General features: G+C 40.8%; 2 protein-coding genes across 2 annotated transcripts; one reads left to right on the top strand and one right to left on the bottom strand.

The window, feature by feature from the left end:
* Positions 1-2,979: 2,979 nt before the first annotated feature.
* On the bottom strand, positions 2,980-4,071 carry LOC113833824 (speckle-type POZ protein-like). The gene has a single exon (XM_035438921.1). It carries the CDS (start codon positions 4,069-4,071, stop codon positions 2,980-2,982), a length of 1,092 nt encoding a protein of 363 aa, XP_035294812.1.
* Positions 4,072-18,945: 14,874 nt separating this feature from the next.
* Positions 18,946-19,821, top strand: LOC113833834 (speckle-type POZ protein-like). The gene has a single exon (XM_035438652.1). It carries the CDS (start codon positions 18,946-18,948, stop codon positions 19,819-19,821), a length of 876 nt encoding a protein of 291 aa, XP_035294543.1.
* The last annotated feature ends 272 nt before the right edge of the window (positions 19,822-20,093 follow it).

Raw genomic sequence — 20,093 nt, 5'->3', positions numbered from 1 at the left:
GGACATTTTTACACTTATATCCAAAAGGGTTGTGCTAGGGTTCTCTAGAGCAACAGAACATATGGAATGAACCTCTCTGGGTAAAGAAGGAGACTAACCTAGAATGACATAGGGCTGCATTCTTGTTAATCACACAATTTCAGCTGTGAAGGAAAAGTGTAAGAATCCAGTACTTACTCAGTCCAGGAGGTAGGATCTATCTGGTGTTCTTCAGTATATGCTGAAATTCAAATAAGCATTCTCTAATGGCAGTGAAGTGATGGACTTGCTGAAAGGTTAGCGCAGGCAGTCAGAGTGTTGCAACTTCCTTCTTGCATGTCTTTTATATGCTTCCAGAAGAAGGTGTATCCCAATTTAGGGTGTGTCTCCTAGCCTAAGACCTGGATTAAAGGTGTGTGTCTTCAGGCCTGGAGATCCCGTTCTTATGTTTGGGTTTTCTACCTTCAAATTCAGTATTTCAGATGGATCTCCTACTCCAACTCATGCAAAACATTCCTCAGAATTGTGCCATCCATTTTAGGATATTTTAGTTAATTCCAGGGTGGTCTATTTGGGAAGCAAGAATAACCATCACAAGTGCATTTTGCTTTCTGGAATTAATCTTCTATGAATAAAGAAATGATTTCACTTCCTACACAGTTGTTATTTACTCTTCTCATGTTGATAAATATTCCTACCGCCCCACTCTGGTGCCATATACCTTTAATCCCAGCACCTCAGAGTCACAGGTAGACATTTCTCTGTTAGTTCAAGGCCAGCTTGGTATACAGAGAATTTCTATGACCACCAGAACTGTTACACAGAAATACCTCTTTGTGAAAAAAAGTAATCTTCCCATGAACATGATCTAGGAAGAAGACTGTTTTTTCTATCAGTGTTCACAATATGGAGCTCAGGTCAGCCTGGCTTACCTGAGACCTACCAAAAAACAAACAGACAGACAAGTAAATTCATGAAAGAATAAATATTAAACATATATGGAGAAAAGAACTATCATGATATACGGACATCAACAAAGTCAGCTTAGACATGTAGCAGTAAGGTCATTTCCAGACACTAGTTCTCATTGGGACATGGCCCATCATATCACTAGTTTACTTAAAGTAAATTACCTAATTTTCACTTCCACTTTTCCCCCAAAACAGGAATTATTTACCACTTCAAAGGGAAAGATTAATGCTAGGGCAGGAAAGATCGCTCTGTGTTATGAGCACTGGCTGCTTTTATAGAGGACCTGTGTCCAATTCCTAGCACCCACATGTGGGCTCACAACCATCTGTACGTCTACTTCTAGAGAATCCCAGGCCATCTTAGCCCCACGTAGCCCCACATCTGCATGTCTAACTGACATCTGAGCACGCAGAACGTGTGTGTGTGTGTGTGTGTGTGTGTGTGTGTGTGTGTGTGTGTGTGTGTATGAAAAGAAAATAGTAAAAAGTTAAATTAAAATGGACAATTAACATTTAGAACTTCCTTCCTGCAGGAAAAGGAGCTGACCAAGAGTCGCGATTCTATTGGCCCCCTGAATGTTGGTGTCAATCGAGGGCCTAGAAGTCTATGGGGCCTCTGGCAGTGGAACCAGTATTTTCCCCTAGTACACAAATGGACTTTGGGAGCCCATTCGCTACGAAGGAACACTCTCTCGGCCTAGATACAATGGAATAGCCTAGGTCCTGCCCCTAAAGATGTAACAGATATTGATGATCCGCTATGGGAGGACTCACCCTCCATGAGGAATGGATGGGAGTTAGTTGGGGAGCAAATAAGGAAAAACATCAAGTAACATATAAAGGCAAACCTATTAGAATTCTACCTGCCTTTTCCATGGAAACACTGAAAGTCAGTAGGCCCTGGATAGATATTCTACCAACACTAAGAGACCCCGGATGCCAACCCAGATAACTGTACCCAGCAGAATTTTCAATCAATACAATGCAGAAAAAACAAGATATTCCATGATATAACCAGATTTAAACAATACATACCCACTAATGTAGTCCAAAAGAATGTTTTGGAAGGAAAACTCCAACACAAGGAAGTTAACTACAACCAGAAAAACATATGCAAGTGATAATCCCAGCTTACCAATAGCCAAAAGATAAATGGGGTAGAAATCCACACACAATTCCAAACCAACAACAAATCCAAAGCAAAATAGAATGAACAATCAATGTTCATTAATATCGCTCAATATTAATGGTATTTATTCACCTTTAAAAAGCACAGACTAACAGAAACGCTCTTGAGAATAGAGTGGCTTTGAGAATTCTGTCTAAACTTCCACAACCAAGCAGAGCTCAATGGACAAAATTGGGTACTGCAAACAGAAAAACCATGGAATCCACAAACTGATTGTAAAATTTTTATTCACTTTATATGGCTTTTGGTTAACAGAGATTGATACACCCATAGACACAAGAGGAGGACTTCACCCACCGTATCTCCAATTACAGATGTTTGAGAATTCACCCATGGATGCAGAGAGCTGAACTCAAGAACTGTTCCTCTCCAGGAGCAACAATTCCTTTGGCCAACTGAGTCAACCCTCTAGTCCCCACACACTGAGTTTGGAGGGAAAAACTGTCTCTTTTCTCTTCTCTGTCTCTTGTAAGCAAACATGCATGTCTGTTTCATCCTTGGCTCTCAATCCTTCATCATATAATCTGCTCAGTCTTGTCCAGACAGGTTCCTCCAAAGATACCCTGCTGCCATGGGCTTGGGTCAAGCAACTGAATAGAATGCCAGTATCCAACTCATTGGATAGTAAGCAAACCAGTCCGGCAAAAGGGTATAGTATTGGGGAATCCACTGATCCCCATTCAACTCATTTAGAGGGGCATTTAAGGGCTGAGCCCCCATGCTGTCTTTCCCCAGATACTCTGTATACACTAATGATGTACTGTAGTCTACACAGGTGGCCTGGGAACGAGGCTGGCTGCTGCTTCTGGAATACACCTGTAGGTCACAGCTGAGAGGATCCTATGATTGCTTGAAGCGTTTGGGAGGGGGCCCCAGTAAAGTGCTGTGAGCAGATGCCAAGGAGCTGAATGCTTCAGCCAACAAGTGGGGATGGGAGCCCACCATTTTCTTCCAGCTTGAGGTCTCAGAAACCTCAGAAGCATGAGCTGTAATGAAATCCAGTGCCTTGGTTTTCAACTGCTCTGCACTGTGGAGGTCAGCTAGGATGAGCGTGTGGGCTGCATTCTCCACAGAGAGGTCCCTGCAGAGGACATCCCCACACATGACCTTCAAATGCTCCAGGCCATACTTGTCAGCAGCTGCCAGGACAGCATCTGCCATGCTGTGGAGGTCTGGTGCCTTCCCGGTGTAAATGAATTCCATCATGGTCTTGAAAACTTGCAGCTCCAGATCCAGGATCTCAACGCGGTTTTTTCTGCTCTCCTCCATGTCCTTTTCAAACATAGCTCTGAAAACTGGAGAGCGAGCTGCTAGGATGGCCTTGTGAGCCCCGAATTCCTGGCCAGCTACCACTAGGCTGCAGTCTGTGAAGACAGAATTCTCCCACAGCTGTCCTAGGTCATCTGCCACCGTGCACCTGGGAACCAGGATACCTGGGACCTTGCTAGCCTTGGAGTTGAGGAGGGAGTCTTGGACTGCCAGGTCCACATCGCATAAGACAGTGAGTTCATTGTCTGGGAGAAGCCAAGACTCCAGACTCAAGAGCAAATCTCGATGGATGAACTTTGTGAATCCCCAGTGTTGATTTGGCGTGAACTTGAGGAAACCTGGGGTTATCATACCATTGGTTTTCTCTCCGTCGACACTCCTGATCCAAAACTGGAGCCTTGCCCGTACTGGACTCTTTGGGCAGCTGAGCAATGTTAGGTGAACTGACAAGTAATCTTGGCTGTCTTCGTCGATCCCGTTTGTCCGTACTTTCAAACACCATTTGTCGTTGACACTGGATCCAGATGAGAAGGTTGGACTTTTAATGGCTTCCTCTACTTCCTGAAGCAGGAATCTGAAGTTGCTTATGGTCCAACTGTAGGAAAATTTCTGGACACTGATCTCTGTGTAGCCCCATCGTTCGGCTGCACCGTCTTCTGTCATATCTACTGTGGTAGTTTGAAAGTTAATCTGGATCCAAAATGAAGAAATAGGACTTTTTCTTCTTCAACCTGGGGTCACAATTGTAGAGATCTGTAACAAGGAAAATAAATCCTGAGAGAATCATTATTATGATTAAAGTCTCTTTATTCAAGAAGACACCAGGGCAAAACACATTCCAGAGCTAGGTTATATAACCCAGCAAGCGCGGCCAAAACTAAAAGGGTGCCAGGGTCCCCACATGCAGCCCCTTCAGAAGCTCCCTTAGGTCACCCTGGCTTTCCTTCACCACGCCCTTATGGGCGAGTCCGGATTCCACCTGGTACCTCTCCCAGGACTATTGGGCGGGGCTAGGGTGTCTCCCTACAAATCATATTGGTGTTCAAGCTTCAAGGTGAATATCAGCGAGGCAAAGCAGCCAAGCCACTTGCTCTTGCCTCTACATCAGGCTCCATGAGATCTCAACAAACATCACACTGCTGCGTCTCCTCAGCTTAACTGGAGATAACCACAAGACTGACTACTGAAGACCCCACTCCTAATTTATTACACTCCAGTGCTGAGATAATGGGCATGAGATCTGTTACTCCTTTAATTTGGTTTAATCTCTTGTAGCCCTGTGTGGACTTGAACACAAAGAGAACCATCTGCATTTCTCTCCTGAGTCCTCAGAAGAAAGGTGTCTGGGTAACTAATATGGGTGATTTCCTATTTTGATCTCCAGTGGCTTCAGAAATTGTAAGCTATATCTGTACTACCACTGATAGTGTTTAGTCTTTTATTTCTGTTTTCCCCTCTGTTCTCACTTCTATGGGGCTGGAAACTTGGATATCTCTCTGAAATTTTCTATCAAGATTTCAAAACCAGTTTCAGAGAAGAGAGTTTAGGCTACTATGGAAAGTTACATCACTCGGATTTCTTTTCTAGATTGAATCTTAGGTCAACAGGTAACTATTTTGACAATTTTACTCAAATGTTGAAACACATGGGACATTTTTACACTTATATCCAAAAGGGTTGTGCTAGGGTTCTCTAGAGCAACAGAACATATGGAATGAACCTCTCTGGGTAAAGAAGGAGACTAACCTAGAATGACATAGGGCTGCATTCTTGTTAATCACACAATTTCAGCTGTGAAGGAAAAGTGTAAGAATCCAGTACTTACTCAGTCCAGGAGGTAGGATCTATCTGGTGTTCTTCAGTATATGCTGAAATTCAAATAAGCATTCTCTAATGGCAGTGAAGTGATGGACTTGCTGAAAGGTTAGCGCAGGCAGTCAGAGTGTTGCAACTTCCTTCTTGCATGTCTTTTATATGCTTCCAGAAGAAGGTGTATCCCAATTTAGGGTGTGTCTCCTAGCCTAAGACCTGGATTAAAGGTGTGTGTCTTCAGGCCTGGAGATCCCGTTCTTATGTTTGGGTTTTCTACCTTCAAATTCAGTATTTCAGATGGATCTCCTACTCCAACTCATGCAAAACATTCCTCAGAATTGTGCCATCCATTTTAGGATATTTTAGTTAATTCCAGGGTGGTCTATTTGGGAAGCAAGAATAACCATCACAAGTGCATTTTGCTTTCTGGAATTAATCTTCTATGAATAAAGAAATGATTTCACTTCCTACACAGTTGTTATTTACTCTTCTCATGTTGATAAATATTCCTACCGCCCCACTCTGGTGCCATATACCTTTAATCCCAGCACCTCAGAGTCACAGGTAGACATTTCTCTGTTAGTTCAAGGCCAGCTTGGTATACAGAGAATTTCTATGACCACCAGAACTGTTACACAGAAATACCTCTTTGTGAAAAAAAGTAATCTTCCCATGAACATGATCTAGGAAGAAGACTGTTTTTTCTATCAGTGTTCACAATATAAGTTCAGGAGAATCCCTTTATGGAGAGCATTAAGCAGGGCCAAGCAGGATCCTCTGAAAATGGTTACCTTCTTTCCTAACTTTCATTCCATCCAAACTCATTTTCCCAGGGATGGCTTCACTGAATTTCACTGGTGGTCTTGCCCTTCCTCTTCTGTATATGCTCCTTGAACACAAATTCTGATCCACTTAGGTGTGTGCTATCAGAAGTCCCTAAAGGCCTTTCATTTTGCTCTCATTTTGCTAGTGGCCAGAACAAAGCATCTCATTACCTCATAATTTCATCCCTCACTTGTAAGTCTATCCCCTTCAATCTTAGACCTCCCAGGCTTACTCTGCTAGACTTAAAATTGTCAGAGCATTCTTGTTTGCAAAGGGTTCAGAATATATTCAACAGTTACTGAACTGTCTCTTCCTTCAAATATGGGGGCTTGAAATTAACAAATTGAATCCTATAAAAGTAATGTTTTCTGAGATGGAATAACTATTACCCTGACTTTGAATCCTCCTAGTGAAAAATCACCTATGCTATTAAATGCCCACCTACTATAATTCTACCAAAGTAAAAAAAAATAGTAAAAATGAACAATCAAAACCAATTGATTGAATTATCTTCTACTGATAGATAAGTAGTGTTGTAGCCTGAATTATAGAGAGACAGACTGGGAATGGCTGTGCTGATTCAATCAATGAACCTATTTCCCTGTAGTCTTGGCTTAGAGCTACTCTCCAAGATAAGATAACTGGAGAGACATGATATGTACAGAGAATTTTGATCAACACACCACAGAATGAAATCCATTTAAATATCCTCCCTCTATGGTTTCTGTTGAATATAGTCTTCATTTCCAGGAAACTAGAATAATATCTCACTTTATGGACCAGAAGAATAAGCATGGAAGTTCTGCGGTTGAACAGGACAGAATCTACCAGAAAACGAGGGAGTATATGACCTTGTGAGACTCAATGTAAGTGATTGAGAGGAGAAGGATTTAGGATATTCATTAACCACACTCATAGATGGGGATATAATACTTTTTCTAGGTATGATCATCTGAGAGGCAGTGAAAAGACCACCACTACAGTTTGTTGGAGTCATCCGAGGACTGTGGTTCTGGATAGTATATAGGGTAAGAAAGAGGAGAGCCACCATAAGGGCTTCCTAGCTCTGCTTCACTCTCAAAATTAATGGGCTCTTTATCTGATGTCTATTCTGTGAAAACTAAGACTGCTGAAACACTCAGGAACACCCTTCTTCCCTGATGCTGTTTATAGCAGCGCTCATTGGAAACATACTTGAGATGACTCTTCTTGATTCTCAACCCTCAATTTCTGGTTTAACAATACTCAAAGATGCAGACCACACCTGTGAGAAATTCTTGCTGAAGTTGAAGTAGACAGATCCATTTGAAATGTTTACTTTTGAGGGAAGAATACACACACCCTTAATCTGGATCTACAGGCTGGGAGGACTTTACATCAGCCCTGACTTTTATTAATTATTACACATTATTCATTACTTACATATTCTTCTTGATGAGCATGTCTCTGCTCCACTATGTTTAAAAATTGTGCAAAACTGAAGTCTTATTTTTTCTTTTATTTATGTTTTCTTTGCTTTTGCTTTCATAGATTAAGCCACTCAAAGAAAATAAGCCTCATCTCAAATAAGTGCTTCCCTTGATCCACTTAAAGTCCCTGAGTATTCCAAGCTACCACTGAAGATGGCTTTTATGTCCTGAATATAATTTACAGCAGGACACCAGTGTTTCCTGCTTCAGAATCTCTCCTTTGGGGACAGGTTCATATTTGAAGGAGTTGACATTGGGTTAGGGGTTGATTGAGATTGTCTTTGTTTTGTATAGGGAATCTCATTTAGTATGCAAACACAACTATCAAACTCAGTAGATTTCTGCCACCTCAGTTTCCCAATGCAGGCCTAGGTCAGCAAGGGATGCTTAGAATATCACATTCATTACATACTGAGAGAAAACATACTTATTTTGGCACATTTCTAGTGAATTCGTGTTCACAATAACCTTCTTGTACATAAGCAATCCTCCCAAGTCTGTCTCAAGGGTGTCTTAAACTGAATGTGTTAACCCCTACACACATAATGAAAAATAACTTTCCTCCTGATTTGCATTCTCTCTCTTACTGTTTTTGAAATGGTGTGTCCATACACAGCCTTGGCTGTCTTTGGACTCACTCTATAGACAAGGTTGGCTGAAAAACATAGTAATCTGCCTACCTCTGCCTTCTGAGGACCAGATTTAAATACTTGAATTTTTAAATCATAGAATAGACAGTAGTAAGAGGGTTGGAACAGGTAGGAAGAAGAGATAGTAAAAAGTACTTGTAAGTGTATGAAGTATATGTGGTACACAATATGGACCCTAGCTCTTCAGAGCCTGAGGGAATGGAATTATGAGTCATCTGGCCTGGGCTGTACACTGAGTGGTTCCAGTCAGAAAGAGATTGAAGAAAACTTCAGGGAGAATAAAGAGAATAAACTTCTCTTGATCCCATTCTCTGTGTTTCTGTGTGTCTGTCTGTGTGTCTGTCTGTGTGTCTGTCTGTCTGTCTGTCTCTCTCTCTCTCTCTCTCTCTCTCTCTCTCTCTCTCTCTCTATATATATATATATATATAATATATATATATATATATATATATGTCTTCTCTCTCTTGCATGTGTGTTTGAATTTGTGTGTGTTTGTATGTCTATGTGTTTCAGTCAGTTTCTTCCTTATAATGACTAATGGCTTTCTCTGGTGATGAAGACACTTGTGTTGATTAAGACTTGTGCATCCCCTTTTTGGTGGCCTGAAACGTTTGGCTGTTCCAGACCACCAGATACCCACATGCCTGAAATTAAAGCTCCTCCTGTCCCATTCCTTTAGTGACTGAACCTATAAACATTTCCTGTACTGCAACTTTGGTGGAGGTTCTCAGTTTCCCCATGAAAAGCTGCTCTCCTCTCCAGAACCATGCTCATGGGAGCTCTTGGCTGGCAATGTAAAGCACTTATTTTGCAAATGTGTGGTCCTGTAGTGACTACCTTCAAGTCAAATGACACACTTGAGGGAATGGTATCTGTCACCATGACTGTAAACCCACATATATCAGAGTCATTCATATTACTAGATAGCCAACTATAATAGATTCCAAAGTGAAAAAGCAAAAATTCAGGGATTAAGATCAATTGATTGATTTATCCTGTATAGAGGAAGGAGCAGCTTCGGGGCAGACTTTCAGGAGACCTAGGCTGGGAATTACTGAGTGGATTGAATCACCATGGTTATTTTCCTGTGCTTTAGGCCTACTGTGTCTCTCCAGACACCATGCCCTGGAGAGAGTTGACAGAAGTAGGGAGCCTTTACACATCACATTGGAAGGGAAACCATCTCAAATTCCCTTCTTCAGTAACTTGAATATATTCTGTGTCCTTTCAAAGCCAGAATACTGTCTCGCTTGTAAACTTAGCACAGTAAGCCTAGAAGTTTAAAGTTAAAGGACAGAACCCAAAAGTGAAGGATTAAAATTATGAGGTAATGAGAAGCTGAATTTGGCAGTCAGCATGATGGAATAGATGTATTTAGGATCTTCTCATCCCACACTCTTAAGGAAGAGTGGTTCCAAGGAGGATTAACCCAGAAAGAGGGGCAAGACCATCAATGAAATTTGGTGGAGTCATCTCTGGGACTCTGATTCTGGAATATATGGCAGGAAAAAGTTTCTATTAAAAGACTGTCCAGCCTGGCTCTGCTTCCTGCCACCCTATAGGAGTTATTCCACCCTGACCTCCTTATTTTGAACACTGAGACCCCTGAGGGTCAAAAAGCAGCTCTTCCTTATCCAAGTTAATAGGAGGAATTTTTTTCAAGACAAGGTCTTTCTGTGTAACAGGTATGGATGTCCTGCTACTACTTCTATAAACCTGAGTGGCCTTGATTTCAAAGAGATCTGCCTGCCTGTGCCTCCAAGTGATTGGATTAAAAGCTTGGAACACTGCCACCAGTCTTGGAGGAATTCTTATAACAATATGAGACGAGAAAGTAACAACTGTGTAGGAAAGAACACCATCCCTTTATTTATGGAAGATTCACTCCAGCAAACAAACTGCACTTGTAATGGTTATTCTTGGTTGCCAACTAAACCCCATTCAGAATTAACTAAATAATAAAATGGAGTGAGCAACTCTTCCATATGTTTTGCATAAGATCAAGTAGGCAGGTCAACTTAAAACAGAAAATCTTGAGGGAGGAAGACACAAACATTTACCCTGCATCTCGAGGCCCAAAAACACACTTTAATCCAGATCTTGAGGCTGGGTGACACACCCTAAATTTAGACACACCTACTGCTGGAAGCATATAACAGCACCTGAAGGAGGGAAGCAGTTTCACCCTGCCTGCTTGCCATCACCCTGCCACAACCCAATTGTTTCAGTGGCCTTACAGAATACTTGTTGTAATTCCAGCACATACGTAGACCAGGGGACACATCCAAACTTCTGGACTGAGTAAGAGCTGGATTCTTGAACTTTCCCTTAACAACTAGCCATTGTGGTATTAGCAGGACTGCATCCTGTAGGGAGAAACCCTGATTAAGAGGTACCTATATTCTATATTAGCAGTAAGCTTCATACGTAATGTGATATCTCTAAACAGAGAATTGAGACCCTGGGAAAAGAAATAAGAACATGTATGAATTTTGGGCAGCTTAGAAAGTTGGATGCAAGATATAAAAGCAATCCAGGAAAACATGATCTCTGAAATGCAAGACATGAATTGTTTATGTAAAGAAGTTGAGGATATTAAGTATGGCCATGCTGCATTAATAACACAGGGAGAACAAACTCATGGAAAAACAGAACACAAATTTTGTTTCATGTCTGATGGCTTAAATGGAAAGAGAGCTAAGAACCAGGACAGGATTAGCAAAATGGCACAGACAATTTGCTCCATATCTCATGAATGTACTGACACAGGACAAAACCTGGAGTCTAGGATTGCATATATAGAAGGCAATTCACATGCCATTTACCTACTATCTAAGGATGAGAATATTAAAGGTTTAGAAGCATATATAAATGAAGAAACAAGACAAATAAATGATTCTATAAAATTCTCAGAATCTTATATGATTCACCAGATTCAAACTGTCCATGAAAAGGTGGAAGTCAGGCTGCAAGCCTTGGATGACTCCGAAATGGAATCCTCCCAATCTGATGCACCTATTCCAATCAAACATCAGGAAAACCTGCCTAAGTTTGTTATGCATATACATTTGGTCTTCCCAGTGACTATGACAAAAAACTGCCATCAAAAAATATCAAATGGCCATGTCTCTCTGTGAACTAAAATCTTTCTCAAGGGGAGTGTTTTCTCATATAGTCTCCATATAGTCTTTATGTCAAAGAAATATAAAATTTGTGGGCTACTTCTAATAGAGTAATGCCAATTGATTGGGATGCATATTACCAGTTCTGCTTGAAAATTTGTCTCAAATACAGTGGAGGCCTTTATGTATAGAGGAAGCAATAGCCCTGGAGTTGCAAGAGTGAAGAAAGGTTATGAAGCTCCCCAAGGTAAGATTCTTGGTGAGAGTCTTTATGCTGACCCACAGGTTCAGGGGGGATAACCACATATTGTCCTTATGCAGGAGAGCAGCCTTAAATGACTGGGACAAGGTTCATGAAGCAGGAAAAGAGTAGAATCCTATACTAAGATACCACAGAGACAAACAGAACAGTTCACTGACTTTTTATGAAGACTATCCTTTTTATGAAGACTATTTTCAGGCAGCAAATTTGGAATCTAGAAAAATACTCAGACAATGTCTAGCCTATGATAATGCAAATCCACTATGCAAAAGAATACTTTTGCCTTTAAAGTTCAGATCAGCATCACAGGAAGAGTGGGTCTTGCGTACAGCTAATCTCCAGTTGAATATCCAAGACTCAAAAGCTTTCTAAGAAGAAGCAAACCCTAAATATCTAACAAGCCACCAAAAGGCCAGTAACTGTAGTGAAACAGGAACTTTGGTAAGAAGAGCAATTCCCAGAGGGTCAAAGAGGCATCAGGATAATAGGTGTTTTAACTTCAGCAGAATAGGACATATTAGGAGAAATTGTAGCCAAGGAAATACCAACAATATCTCATATAGAAGGCCTCCACATCTTGAAGTTTCCCAACCCTTCCCTTCTCCTACCTCGCTGCCTCTTTGGTTTCCCTCCCACCCTTTTACACTCTTCAGAAGGGGTAAGACCTACTTTGGGGAGTCAACAAAGTCTGTTCTACTAAGTTTGCATACCATGACCCTCCCCTCTCTAAAAGATGGAACATGGTATCCCAGCATAGGGAATGGGCTCCAAAAACCAGTTTATGCACCTGGGATAATACCTAATGCCATTGCCAGTCCAACCCCAACAGACCAAGTCACATAACTGTCACCCATATTCAGAAGGTCTAGTTCAGTCCCAAGCAGGTTCCCCAGCTGTCAATCCATTGTCTCATTGTCCATGAGCTCCCATTAGCTGTGGTCAGCTGTCTCTCTGGTTTTCCCCATCATGCTCTTGACTTCCCTTGTTCATATGATTCCTCCATCCTGTCTAAAGTGAACTCCAGGAACTCTGCCCTGTGCTTGACTGTGGATCATTGCAACTGTTTCCATCAGTTAGTGGATGTAGGTTCTATGATGACAATTAGGGTAGTCATTAGTCTGGTTTAAGAGAAAGGCCTGTTCAGAAAACCTCTATATTATTTCGAGGAGTCTTAGCTGAGTGTCATCCTTCTTGATTCCTAGGAATTTCCATAGCACCAGGTTTCTCTCTAACCCCATTATGCCCCCTCTGTCAAGATATTGCTCTTTCATTGCTCTCTCCCTGTATTCCTCCCCCAACTTGGTCTTCTTGATCCCTCATATTTCCATCCACCATCACCTCCCTTCAATCCCCTCCAAGTTTACCCAGGAGATCTTAACTATTTTCCTTTCCTGGGGCCCTCCATGTGTGTCCCTCTTAGGGTCCACCTTTTTACCTAGCTCCCTAGGGTTGTGGACTATAGTCTGGTTATCCTTTCCTTTACATCTAATACCCACTCATGAGTAAATACATACTGTGCTTGTCTTTCTGAGTCTGGCTTACCTCACTCAGGATGTTTTTTTTCTAGTTCTGTCATTTATTTTGCAAATTTCATAATGTCATTGTTTTTTACGGCTGAGTAATACTCTACTGTGTAAAAGTATTACATTTTCTTTGAACATTGTTCAGACGATGAGCATCTAGGTTGTTTTGCGGTTCTGGCTATTACTAATAATGCTGCTATGAACATAGTTGAGCAAATGTCCTTTGACATAATTGTGCATCCTTTGATCATATGCCCAAGAGTGGTATTGCTGTCTTGAGGTAGATTGATTCCGAGATTTCTGAGAAATCGCCAATTGATTTTCAAAGTGGCTGTACAAGTTTGGACTTTCTCTAATAATGGAAGAGTGTTCCCCTTACTCCAAATCCTCCCCAGCATTAGCTCTTATCAGGTTTTTTTTGTATCTTAGCCATTCTGATATGTGTAAGATGATATCTCAGTCATTTTGATTTGAATTTCCCTGATGTCTAAGGATGTTGAGCTTTTCATTAAATGGCCATTTGAGTCTTCTGTTGAGAATTCTGTTTAGATATGTACCCCATTTATAATTGGAATATTGGGTATTTTGGTGTCTAGATTCTTGAGTTCCTTGTATATTTTGGAGATCAGTCCTCTGTCAGATGTGAGGTTGGTGAAGATTTTTGCCAGTCTGTAGCCTGCCCTTTTTTCTTATAGACCATATCCTTTGCTAAGGCAGTCTGTTGACTTACAACAGATATGGAAGTCCACAGTCTATTGGGACAGAACCACCCTTTGTTGGGTACTCTTAGGGTATATAATAAAGCAAGCCAGAAGCAGCACTGTTCAGCGCTTCTTCTTTGAACGCTGGCTTGCTTGTGTTCCTGTCCTAACTTCCTCTTGTGATGCATTATAAGCTGATAGCTGAAACAATCTTGAATTTTTTTCAAAGTAGCTTTTGGTAATGGTGTTTCATCACAGGAATGGAGAACAAATTAAGACAGCAGACAAATGAATTTTAATAAAAGACTAAGAAAGTTTCATGAATTTTAGTCACATCACTAGAGTTACACTTGGGTCTTCTACAAATTATATTGAAAGTTTATAACTGTCATACATATATGGAACATCCTAACATTTTGAACATTTGTCACAGAAACACAGTGAAATGTGATGACTTCTTGATTGTTCTGGGTTTCTATAGGAAGCCAAGGAAGAATGAAGAAAGAAGAGAGAAAGAGAGGGAGATGACAATGTAGCTTGGTGTAGAGAAATAGCCTAGTATACGGAAGGTACTGACTTTTGTCTCCAACAAGACTTAAACAGGCTCACATACCAACACACACATGCATTCATCCACTCCATAGGTGAAGAGAAAGCAACACTTCCTTTGAACATGTAAAGAGTATCATAAGCTAATTGAAGCTTTCCTTGATTACTATTCAGATTATTACTATCACTAGGACCATGCTCTCAGAATCCCCTACCTACAGACGTGTGAACTACACTGGGTATAGATATCATGTTTCATTTCCTTATTTCAAAGGAGCAACTTTTACCTCACATGGAAATTGTGTCAAAAGTATGGAGGGTTGCATTCACACAGTTCCTTCTTTTAGTATTGTCTGTGTTAGTGTGGGCCTGTACTATAAGTGATATTTCTGTAGTGGTGCACTGAACAGCCTTCCCAGTGGCCATACATTCATGTTTCTTTCTTGAAAGATGTACAGTGTTGCAGCTGTGCTGGTAAGAGTTTAGAAAACAATACATGCAATGCATCTGTAGCTCTTAAAGCAATTTCTCTAAGAAGGACTAGTTAAGTCTCTACCATAACGTAATTTAAAATAGAAAAAAGTTTCTGATCTTGTTGTTCTCTTACTTGCAGCTTGCCCACATCTGTTTCTAAGACAACTATCTCAAAGAAAATAATTTGTTGAGTTCTTGGGGAGGAGATTCTAGAGAACACAGATGAAACATATGACAAGTACCACCTGACAACACTCCAGCTCCCCAGATTTTGCCAAGACACAGTAGAAGAAATATCAAATTCTTATATTTTTCTTTGGCAGCCTAACCTTTAAGGGTTGATCCATCTCTCCAGCCTATCAACAGTAAATTCTTACAGCTGTTCTTTGCCCACTTTGTGTGTTTATATAGAACTCTGTAATTGAAGTCCTTAATACAAGACTAATTTTCCTACTATCTAATTTCTTTTCAAAATGATGACATCCATTGCTTCTGAAACTGTATTACAGCATCCTGCCTAGACACAAAGCAAAAGTCACAGAACTTGCTCTCAACTTTCATGAATATGTTCTGACCAAAGTAAATTTTATAGCCAAACAGCCAGAATAATATGTAATAGTTGTCTACCGCTACTGTAATGAATGGATAACAGCCTTGAGGCACAGGAATTCATTAGTTTAGATGACTTGAGGTTGGGGTTTTCAAAGGACTCACATGGAGCCACCAGTAGTCTACTGGAGACTTTCCCTGATTTGGCCACTAGACGGCACCACTTCCGTTGCCTTGATCTTTATTAGGCCACAATTGTCAAACTATTTGGCTGTTGATCCTTTTTCTGACTCTTTAGTTCTTTCTTCCAAAGTCATTAGGTTCCCTGTGACACCATTATCCCACTCACAAATCACACAAGATGATCTTGTCTCAAGACCTCAACACTGTATGGATATGGGAAGTACAGGACTTCAAGCCCAGCTTTGCCTTAACAGTGAGTTTGAGGTCAGCCTGGCTTACATGACACCTACCAAAAAACAAACAAACAGACAAGTAAATTAATGAAAGAATAAATATTAAACATATATGGAGAAAAGAACTATCATGACATACGGACATCAACAAAGTCAGCTTAGACATGTAGTAGTAAGGTGGCATTTCCAGACACTAGATCTCATTGGGACATGACATATCATATCACTAGTTTACTTAAAGTAAATTACCTAATTTTCACTTCCTCTTTTCCCCCCAAAACAGGAATTATTTACCATTTCAAAGGGAAAGATTAATGCTAGGAAAGGAAAGATGGCTCTGTGTTATGAGCACTGGCTGCTTTTATAGAGGACCTGTGTCCAATTCCTAGCACCCACATGTGGGCTCAAAACGATCTGTAAGTCTACTTCCAGACAATCTGAGGCCATCTTAGTCCTACATAGCCCCACATCTGCATGTCTAACTGACATCTGAGCACACAACATGTGTGTGTGTGTGTGTGTGTGTGTGTGTGTGTGTGTGTGTGTGTTTGTGTGTGTGTGTATGAAAAGTACTTAATGACTGGGACAAGGTTCATGAACAAGGAAAAGTGTAGAATGCTATACTAAGATACCACAGAGACAAACAGAACAGGTCACTGACTTTTTATGAAGACTATCCTGGGCAATAGATTTGCAGGCAGCAAATTTAGAATCTAGAAAAACCCTCAGACAATGTCTAGCCTATGATAATGCAAATCCACTATGCAAAAGAATACTTTTGCCTTTAAAGTTCAGATCAGCATCACAGGAAGAGTGGGTCTTGCGTACAGCTAATCTCCAGTCTAATGTCCAACACTCAAAAGCTTGCTAAGGAGAAGCAAACCCTAAATATCCAACAAGCCACCAAAAGGCCAGTAACTGTAGTGAAACAGGAACTTTGTTAAGAAGAGCAATCCCCAGAGGGTCAAGAAGGCATCAGGATATTAGGTGTTTTACCTTCAGTAGAATAGGACATATTAGGAGAAATAGTAGGCAAGAAAATTCCAACAATGTCCCATATAGAAGGCCTCCACCTCTTGGATTATGTAGGAGTCGGGGTAGGAGCAGACACTAAACCAATGGATGTAGTCGACCAGAGACATACAAGGAAACCTGTTACAATTGGGAAACTCCTTGAGGGGACTCTGGGAGGCCCCCGCTTCGAGAAAGGTCTGATCATTCCCAGTCACTATGGAGGACAATCTCTCACAGGACAAATAGATAGTACATTGCCAATTGTAAAGAATGATATCACTCTAAATGGTAGTTTGGCTAGGGATGAGGAATCAAATGTGACTACAGGACAAAAAACACATATTTTGACAAACTTCGCCTTTAGAGTTGAAAGTAAAAATAAAAATAAAGATATTTCTGGTTTGGTGGACACTAGGGTGGATGTGACTATTATAACCCAAACTCTTAATGACCTGCAGAAATTTTTAGGGGAAATTTCTCAACTATAAACAATAATTTGAGGAGAAGGATATGACTTAAAGCACTTAAAATGGCCACTAAAGAGGACAAGGACTTAAACAATCCACAAATATTATCAGCTCAAATGGAAAAAGAATTACAATTGGTGAAAAACAGAATACTGAATGCACACGTAGACCATTGTTGACCCAAATATAGACTTTATTCTTGTTATTTTACCATCCACAGAATATCCTTCAGGGATTCTGATGCATTGGAAAGACATTATATTGGAATGAAATTTTCTGCCACATAAACAGAATAATAAGCTAAAGACATACATAGAAAAGATTTCTGATTTGATTCTAAAAGGCAAATTAAGACTTCATCAACTGACTGGAAGAGATCCAGCAGCAATCATAGTTCCTTTAAAAATGAGGAAATTTCCTCCTTAGGAAAGGACAATGAACACTGCCAGACACCTTGTACTGACTTTTTGGCAACAATTAGCAACAATTATCCCCAAACTGACAGAATTAAATTCATACAAAAAGACAGTCTGGATTCTTGCACCTATTGTAAGAAAAACACCTATTTCTGGAGTCACTACCTTCTACACTGATGTTCACAAATCAGATAAATCAGGATATAAATAAAGAGAGATAAGTAAAGTAGTTCAAAGTCTGTATAACTCTGTACAGGAGGCAGGATTATTATATGGTATTCTTGTGGTACTTATGGACTTTACAGAGCCTCTCAATATAGTTACTGATTTTCAATATGCAGACACAATTGTTTACACATCAAGACTGCTGAATTCATTCCTGATAATACAGAATTAACTTCACTATCTAGACAAATAGAAGAAACACTCAGGAACAGCACCAATCTGATATATACAACAAACATCAGATCCTATAAGGCACTGCCAGGCCCACTAGCACAAGGCAATGATGAGATTGATTGTTTATTAGTAGGAAGTGTCCTAGAAGCCTAGGAATTTCATAAGAAACACTATATAAATAGCAAACGTTTAAAAAAGGATTTCTCCAAGGAGATAGTGAGAAACAATCCAATGTGTTCGTTCTATAATAAAGCCCCATTGCCAATAAGCTGTAATTCTACAGGCATTCAGAGAAATGAGGTTTGGTAGATGGCTATCTTTCATTTTACAGAATTTGGAAATTTAAAAAAATGTGCATCATATATTGTACAACACTTTGGATTGAGAGTATAAAGTATTCCAAATTTAAACAGTTGTGTATAATTGCCAAAATTGCTTATTGACATAAGAATCAATCTATGTTCATCACAGCATTATTTGTAATAACCAGAACATGGAGACAAACTAAATCCATTTCGGAGTCATCCAAGGCTTACAGCCTGGGTTCCACTGTTTCATGTACAGTTTGAGTCTGGTGAGTCATATAAGATTCTGAGAATTTTGTAGAATCATTAATTTGTCTTGTTTCTTCATTCATATATATGCTTCTAAATCTTTAATATTCTCATCCTTGATAGTATCTGAATGGCATGTAAATTGCCTTCTAGATATGCACTCCTAGACTCCAACTTTTGTCCTGTGACAGTACATTCATGAGATATGGAGCAAATTGTCTGTGCCATATTGCTAATCCTGTGTTGGTTCTTAGCTCTCTTTCCATTCCTGGCATCAGACATGGAACAAAGTTTGGGTTCTGTTAGTCCATGTGTTTGTTCTCCCTGTGTTAGTAATGCAGTTAGTTACATTGCTCAGCTGCCCAAAGAGTCCAGTACGGGCAAGACTCCAGTTTTGGATCAGGAGTGTCGACGGAGAGAAAACCAATGGTAGGATAACCCCAGGTTTCCTCAAGTTCACGCCAAATCAACACTGGGGATTCACAAAGTTTCTCCATCGAGATTTGCTCTTTAGTCTGGAGTCTTGGCTTCTCCCAGACAATGAACTCACTGTCTTATGCGATGTGGACCTGGCAGTCCAAGACTCCTTCATCAACTCCAAGGCTAGCAAGGTCCCAGGTATCCTGGTTCCCAGGTGCACGGTGGCAGATGACCTAGGACAGCGGTGGGAGAATTCTGTCTTCACAGACTGCAGCCTAGTGGTAGCTGGCCAGGAATTCGGGGCTCACAAGGCCATCCTAGCAGCTCGCTCTCCAGTTTTCAGAGCTATGTTTGAAAAGGACATGGAGGAGAGCAGAAAAAACCGCATTGAGATCCTTGATCTGGAGCCGCAAGTTTTCAAGGCCATGATGGAATTCATTTACACCGGGAAGGCACCAGACCTCCACAGCATGGCAGATGCTGTCCTGGCAGCTGCTGACAAGTATGGCCTGGAGCGTTTGAAGGTCATGTGTGAGATTGCCCTCTGCAGGGACCTCTCTGTGGAGAATTCAGCACAGACGCTCATCCTAGCTGACCTCCACAGTGCAGGGCAGTTGAAAACCAAGGCACTGGATTTCATTACAGCTCATGCTTCTGAGGTTTCTGAGACCTCAAGCTGGAAGAAAATGGTGGGCTCCCATCCCCACTTGTTGGCTGAAGCACTCAGATCCTTGGCATCTGCTCACAGCTCTTTCCTGGAGCCCCCTCCCAAACGCTTCAAGCAATCATAGGATCCTCTCAGCTGTGACCTACAGGTGTATTCCAGAAGCAGCAGCCAGCCTCTTTCCCAGGCGACCTGTGGAGACTAGAGTACATCATTAGTGTATACAGAGTATCTGGGGAAAGACAGCATGGGGGCTCAGCGCTTTAATGCCCCTCTAAATGAGTTGAATGGGGATCAGTGGATTCCCAAATACTATACCCTTTTGCCGGACTGGTTTGCTTACTATCCAATGAGTTGGATACTGGCATTCTATTCACTTCCTTGACCCAAGCCCATGGC

This window comes from Cricetulus griseus, chromosome 2 (genome assembly GCF_003668045.3).
Source record: "Cricetulus griseus strain 17A/GY chromosome 2, alternate assembly CriGri-PICRH-1.0, whole genome shotgun sequence".
NCBI lineage: Eukaryota > Metazoa > Chordata > Mammalia > Rodentia > Cricetidae > Cricetulus > Cricetulus griseus.
This window is presented reverse-complemented; position numbering and strand designations above follow the sequence as displayed.